At 41.5% G+C, this 7,251-nt stretch overlaps 1 protein-coding gene across 1 annotated transcript in view; it reads left to right on the top strand.

Moving 5' to 3' along the window:
* The window catches only part of GMPS (guanine monophosphate synthase), a 94,902-nt gene that overhangs the window by 36,110 nt on the left and 51,541 nt on the right, over positions 1-7,251 (top strand). The window contains exons 8-10 of the mRNA XM_019503031.1: positions 1,442-1,635; positions 1,994-2,159; positions 6,021-6,172. Of these exons, the coding sequence (XP_019358576.1) occupies positions 1,442-1,635; positions 1,994-2,159; positions 6,021-6,172 (512 nt within the window). The remainder of the gene's footprint in view (positions 1-1,441; positions 1,636-1,993; positions 2,160-6,020; positions 6,173-7,251) is intronic.

Below are 7,251 nucleotides of genomic sequence, written 5' to 3' on the forward strand. Positions count from 1 at the left end.
TTTTTTCCCCCCCCCCCCCAACACAAATGCTTTTTACTCACCCTACTGACCTTCAGATACCTAAAGAAAAAGGTTTCAGCACTGTAATCTTTCCAAAGGACTCCTAAGAGAGAGTTAAGGTGCAACTATATAGAAAAGTCCTAGTGCTTTTAAATATATAAAGTTCAAAGCCGTACAGTGCCATTACTAATTTAAGTGTGGTAAGGAAAATAACTTAGGCTAATGTAAGTTACTTTTGTATAAAAATAATTCTGTGCAAGCTGGGGGTTGTACCCAGGTAACTGTCTCTGGAGTATTTTACCAAAATGGTAATAGTAGTACAGTTTTTGGCATAGACCAGATCTTTTATGGTTGTATGGTGTGATCTAAACCAGCCCATGGAGCCCTGCCATCCAGACCCAGCAGGAGCATGGCATAAGGTTGGATCCTACCCAAGGACCCCCTCCTACCTCTCCTCCCCTTTTCCCCAGTGTACCTGATTTGGCACCTGCTCCAGCTGGCCTGGGACCTGCGCAGTGTGCAAAATAGATTCAATAGACATTTATGCTTTATTTTAAGACAAGTGTTTTATGAGGGAAAAAAACCCCAAACCCCTTCCTGGTTGTATTTAAAAAAAAAAAAACAAAACAAAAAAAGCAATACCTTTGACTTGAATTCCAAGCTTGTATAACCAGGAAGGGGTTTGGGGGGTTTTTTTCCTCATAAAACACTTGTCTTAAAATAAAGCATAAATGTCTATTGAATCTATTTTCCACACTTTTTTTTTCTTGGTTCCAGGTGTAGTTCCAGGTATTTGATCCAGATAGATCAAATTTAGACTGTGGTGCCTTGATTAGCTGCTAGAACAGCTTTTCATAAATTGTGAAATGACCCATTCTGGTTGGCTTAGGACTTGTTCCCTAAGGTATAGGTCCCTTCAAAAGCAATAATGGATATTGGAAATAAAGTACACATTCTTAACATTTCATAATATACCTTTAGTGTATAGTGTAGTCAGGTTCTCAGATTTCTTACAGCTTTTTCTTTTTGGTCCTTATGCTTTCTAGGGATAATATAACTTCAATGCCCAGAAATGCAGATCAGATTTTTATGGAAAGCTATGGAAATCCAAAAAACTTGTGGATTTTTACCTCCTCCCAACGTGACCTTTCCCAAATATGGATAATGAAGAGTTTTTTAGTTCAGTAATGACTGAAAAATTACTATTTCTACTTAAAATATCTTTGTCAAATGAAGGGACTGCATCATACCTCTGTGGCACAAAGCATGGTTGGGAAGTTACAGGACAAATTAAATTAAAGTGATTATTTTTCAAAGAATGAATTTGCCAGCAGAAACTTTGGTACAAAGCAAGATACAGTATACTCTGTAAAACTTGCAGGGCCTTTTCATACTTACTACATTTGTAATTTGTAATACTTTATCTCTTACACTTATGAAGCTATAGCAAATGAATCAAAAAAACTGTATGGAGCACAGTTCCACCCTGAAGTCAGCCTTACAGTGAATGGAAAAGTGATATTGAAGAATTTCCTTTATGACATTGCTGGATGCAGTGGCACTTTCACAGTAGAAAATAGAGAAGTTCAGTGCATTCAAGAGATTAAAGAGAAAGTGGGTGCATCAAAAGTCCTGGTAAGTACTGTGGCAACATCTGACAACTTCTAACCAAAGAGCAACGCATTTTTGCAGACTGTTCCTTGCAGTTATGCTGTTTAGTTTTAGGTTTGGTTTAGTTTAACAAAATAAAACTAAAATAAAGAGCCATCAGGCTTTTCACGCTTCCATTTATAAAATGGCCAGCTGTTTTTAGAAACAACTATTGCCTTCATATAGTTGCCGTGGTAGATTGTTTGATTCCTCATTTTCCTCAAAATCAGTGGGGCTGGCTTGGTAATTTCTGTATTCCCTCTGTGCTTTTAGTTAGTTTTTTACTCTCCCACTAGATGTCTGGAAAATTTGGAGGTTTTTTTTCTTTGTTTTCTTAATTTAGGTTTTACTCAGTGGTGGTGTGGACTCAACAGTATGTACTGCTCTTCTGAATCGGGCTTTAAACCAAGATCAAGTTATAGCTGTACATATAGATAATGGATTCATGCGCAAGAGAGAGAGTCAGTCTGTGGAGGAGGCCCTTAAAAAGCTTGGAATTCAAGTCAAAGGTACTGCTTTTTGTTTGTTTCCTATCACTGAAAATAGTAAAAATAAAGATATCACAAATGTGGCTGTGGGGGACCCTGGAGACGTAAGTTTCTCCCCATTCTTCTTTTGCTCATCTCGGAGAACAAACCAAGATGCACCCTGGGGCAACCCTTTAATCCCCACAAACCTCGGCTCCATTGCCCATACACTGGACTCCACAACTACTGTAAGGGAATCTTTGCCAGCTCCAGGTAGGGGGTCCCCTTTGGTTGTGGGGGAATTTTTAGGTCCCCCTTTCCATGGAACAGGCTAGCTTGGAATATCACTTGCCCTGAGATCACTGTTTTACCACAGGCAATCAGTAAGGATATAAAACAACATAAGGATTTATTGCACAGGAAAGTCCTGCCAGTATTTTCTGAGCTTTAATCTTTCTGCTGATTTTTTTTTTTACCAGCCCTGACCACTAGGGCCATGGACTCTCCAAAAGCTTGGGATAATCCAGAGACTGGTACCATCTCGGAGAGAGTTCCTAAATACCTCCAAGCCAGCCCCACCTTCCCTTCCCTGTCCCCCTCCTGGCCACACACCCCAAGGCAGACAATACATTGGGTGTCCATCTCAACAACAGCCTCTTCTGCCTGTGTTTGGGAGTGGCTGTTCTTGCCCTAACAACGAAAGGGCAAAAGATACTTAGCAGTTTTGCCTATTCTCTTTACTTTAAGTATTTATGCCTCAGTTTCTTTGAATAAACCATGTCAAAAATCATAAAGATATATACAGACAGTATACAGTAATCCATGCAGGCACGTGACACAAATCACTACAGCAAAGCATTGGCTTTTCAATGAGACTACACATGCTATATCAGTAAAACAATGAAAGAAAATCTGCATGATACCTTCCAAACACCTCAGATTACAGGCTATAAACAGACTTTGTCAAATGAAGTGCATCAGCTATGCCAGGATGTGTCCCAGCATGACTGATCTGCTTCATTGATCCCAGGAGTAGTAGGGGGCTAATCCTGTGTGACAGCGTTTGGTGTGTACCTCTGCAAATGGGGAAACCTGGGCAGGCACTCCCAGGGTGGCTAAAGAGCATGGGTGGCTCCAGGCCTCCCTTATTTTCTCACCTGAAAACAGACCTGCATCTGCCTCAAAATAGTGGCACAAATGTAATACTACATTCTGTTGCAACAGTAAAGGGCACAGATGTCTATTTGCTTTCACTTTGCACCACCATAAACATTTTTATGGAGTCACAAAGGCAACATCTTCATTGTCATGAACACTACTATGGCTGCACTACTTCTCAATTTTATTGGTTGATGTTGACCTATACAAAAATTCTCAATTTTAATTATCATTCGTAGAGAAAAAGGTCTGGACAAGACCTCAGGAAATCATTTATTCCAACCCTGTACTCCTAAATATTCCTTCTATAAACCACCACAGATCTACACTTCAGAACTGGGGAAGCTGCCACTGGCAATCTCGGGAATAAACCACTAAGTGTTTGACTACCCTTAAAATAAGAAAGTTCTTCCTAATATCTGATTTGTCTCAATGTTTCACAGCTAGGATGCTGTGGCATGCTGGGGTGCCCTGAGACCCTTTTAGGGGTGTTACGTGTTATCCATACAATGTTAGCACTGTTGGGTTTGAAAACGTGATTCACAAGGTAAGCCCTGAGATTTCAAATAGGAATCCACAGTGTTAAATATATTCTGACCTGTTGTGGTCTTTCAGAGTTCTTTTTTTTTTTTAACAGAGAAATGCTATATTTTTTTTCTGTAGTCAAAAATCAAGTGAAAAATAAGCTGATGTCTTTGAGGAGTGCATGGAGTCAAAAGGTTGAGAAGCACTACTCTTTCTAACATCAATCCAAAATTAACAGCTTTGAAGACTTGTAATACTATAGAGCTGTACTATTAAGCCTTGAACACATACAAGAAGGCACCCTCTGGGTCCCATGCAGTTTAAAAGCTAAATTTAACCAGATATTAATTCTCATATCGGTGCTCTAAGTGCACGAACGAAGAATGTTTTTGATCTGAGAGATTAAAACACTTCACCGGTGATGGAAATGGGAATGCAGCTACTGAGAACCTATAACAGCTGATATCTGTCTCAGCCATCACTTTTTATTCCCGCTGTAGATTTGTAACTGTTTATCTGAAGCAGATTTTCTTTTTAGAAAGAATGTTGGGTTCTTAGTTCTCTAGCTATGTCTTTAAAAGAAAGGAGACCGGGGACCTAACAATTAAGTTCTAATAACAGATTTATCTTAATTTTTTTGTTTTGTTTTATAGCGGGGATCAGCAACTCCTGGCGCACATGCCAGAGCATGGCATGTGAGGCCATTTTACTCTGCATGCCACTGCCAGCCCAGGCTCTGGGCAGCTGCTGCCAGCCAAGGAGCCCGGGCTACTCCCAGTAGGCAGCTGGGAGGCTGTAAGCCCTGCTGGGAGTAACCTGGGCTCCATTGCTGGCAGCAGCTATCCAGAGCCTGGGCTGGCTGCAAATAGCTTTGCCAGGCTCCATATTGCCACTGCAGCCTTGGAGCAAGTGGGAGTGAGGTGGGCAGCAGCAGTGACACTGGGAGGGGTGGAGCCTCCAGGTCTGGCCCATCCCACCCACTAGCAACAGGCTGGCATTACCCTTACTCTGGAGCCCCAGCATCAGCTCCATATTGCCAGCAGGTGCACATGTGCCTCAGAGTGGATGGCAGGGGAGGGTGCAGGGTTGCGCTTCCTTCAGGCTCTCCCCTGCCATCTGCTCCGAGGTGCACGTGCACCTACTGGCGATTTTTATGGAGCATATGCATGTATGAGCTGAATGTTTCATCCACCCCTCCCAGTGTTGCTGCTGCTGCCTGCCCCTGCTGATAACTGCACCTTTTGCAGGCTTAGCTGTGTGTGTGTGGGGGGGGGAGGGCTAAGGTGAATTTTGGGGTGGATCATTCCTATCCAAGTCATCCTGTACAGCTCTATTCTCTAACTGCTTATCACTTGTGTAGTTTAGCTGTTCTTCCTTGGCCAGTAAGGTCTTGGCTTGTTTATCTCTGAGGTTTAAGGGGTCTGGAGACAACAAATGGTACATGTAGTTAACCAGTATAATTTTATTTCCTACAGTTCACATAAATCATGTAATTTACAAGTAACTTCTGCCTATTGATAATCTGCTAACGAGTACTGCTGTGTCTAATGACTTCTTATGCTTCATTTGTTAAGGCTCTGGAAATGTAGGGTGTTCAGGCACATTCAGTTAAACAGCCAAAATCAAGCTATGCAAAGATCTGCCTTTGCACCTTTTCAGCATATCAAACAAAAACCTAAAGCTGTATAGTTTAAGTATGTATGTAATGTGGACATATGAGCTGAATGTTTCATTCAAACTTGTGGTTTGTGCCATGCTCTGCGAGCCAAACCGTGCTCTGACAGGTTCTTGGAGGGGCTAAATTCCACAGCCAACAGAGGCCATTTATGGAAATTATACTGGCATCACACCTAAATTCAGTGCTAGGGACTGTCATTACAAGTTCCTTAGGTGATCTCTGTATTGACGTTGAAACTGGCTAATTTAGAATATTTTTTCAAGAAATATAGTGTGCTAGAAACATAAAGAAGATTATTTAATTCAGACTAATGAAAAAGAATTGGGTGAAATTAGGACTTCAAAACATATGTATATAAATGAAGGAAAGAAATTTTAATCTCTGGAAAATATTAGGCTTGATAATAGGGTGAAAGTTCTTCAACAGTATGCAGTTGTACAACAGAATAGATTAAAATAGAAGTGGATAAAAAGCACTAGCTTGAAATTATTTTCCCAGTCCTGTTCAGAAGTCTCTCAACATATTTTTCTCTTTCTTGGCAGTGGTAAATGCAGCTCATTCATTCTACAATGGTACAACAACTCTGCCAATCTCTGATGAAGACCGAACTCCGCGAAAAAGAATTAGTAAGACTTTAAATATGACAACAAGTCCTGAGGAAAAAAGAAAAATTATTGGTGACACCTTTGTGAAGGTAATAGTTTTTAGAATTATTTTAGCTTATCCCTCAAGCTTTTACACATTTTTCTTTGTATTCTACTTCCCATTGTTTGAAATGCCCTTTTAGGAAAATTGCCAGTTTGAGGCACCGTACACTCACTGACATTAGTGGTCATGTCATATACATTGTTGCAGTGTAGATATCTTAGAAGTAGTAAAGTTACAATTTAGGCTTTGCTCTAACATCCATCCCCTAATACAGTGCTTCCCAAACTTTTGCTCAGCATTACCCTATTTATGACACCATCTGCTGATGTTGTGACTCCATTTGGGATCACAACCCACAGTTTGGGAACCACTGCTCTAATACAGCCTGCCAGAATGCTTTGTAATACTGAAGTTTGCAGCTGTTCCACTATGAGCAGTGGCTGAGCTTCAGAAAGTATAGGCCTGATTTGGCTTAAACTGGTGACCAAGGTCCAGCCTGCAGGTCAGATATGCTGCTCCACAGGTCACATCTGGCTCTCGGATCCAAAAATTTGATGGTAGCATGTGTAACTGAAGTGTTGATTTGCAGTGGCTCTGAGCTGTGAGCACCCCTGCAGGCTAAGTGGTGCATGTGCTGGGTTGAGTCCACAGACTGACCCTGTGCCACTTGTCTGCTGAGTGAAGAGTTTCTTCTTCTAAGCTTTGCTAAAGCCCTGACAGACAAAAGCAGGGCTGCATTTTTATTTATTTATTTATTTTTAAAGCATAAGTGTTCATCATGAACAAACCTGTTGATGTGATGGAAAGGGGACTGCAGTTTGTTGGTCTTGTAGGTACTGCATTAACTTGCATGACGTGCACCTTTTTTCCCCCAAATCAGTAGAGGTACACCAATACATTAGACTATATCGTATCGGAAACGATAAAAGGAAAATTTACATTACTAGCAATCGGCTTTTTTTGGGAGGGAGTGGAGCTGGGGCAGGGGCTGCACAGGTGGAGCAGGGTACAGGATGGAGCTGCAGGTGGCTCATCCAGAGAAGTGGGGATTGACTCCTGCTGCTGTGCAAACCCCTGGGGGAGGCATGTGCCCCCCCAGATCTGTGCATGGGGCAAGGGTGGGCT

The sequence above is a fragment of the Gavialis gangeticus genome, unplaced genomic scaffold (assembly GCF_001723915.1).
Source record: "Gavialis gangeticus isolate Ggan-Ray unplaced genomic scaffold, GavGan_comp1, whole genome shotgun sequence".
In the NCBI taxonomy this organism is placed as follows: Eukaryota; Metazoa; Chordata; order Crocodylia; family Gavialidae; genus Gavialis; species Gavialis gangeticus.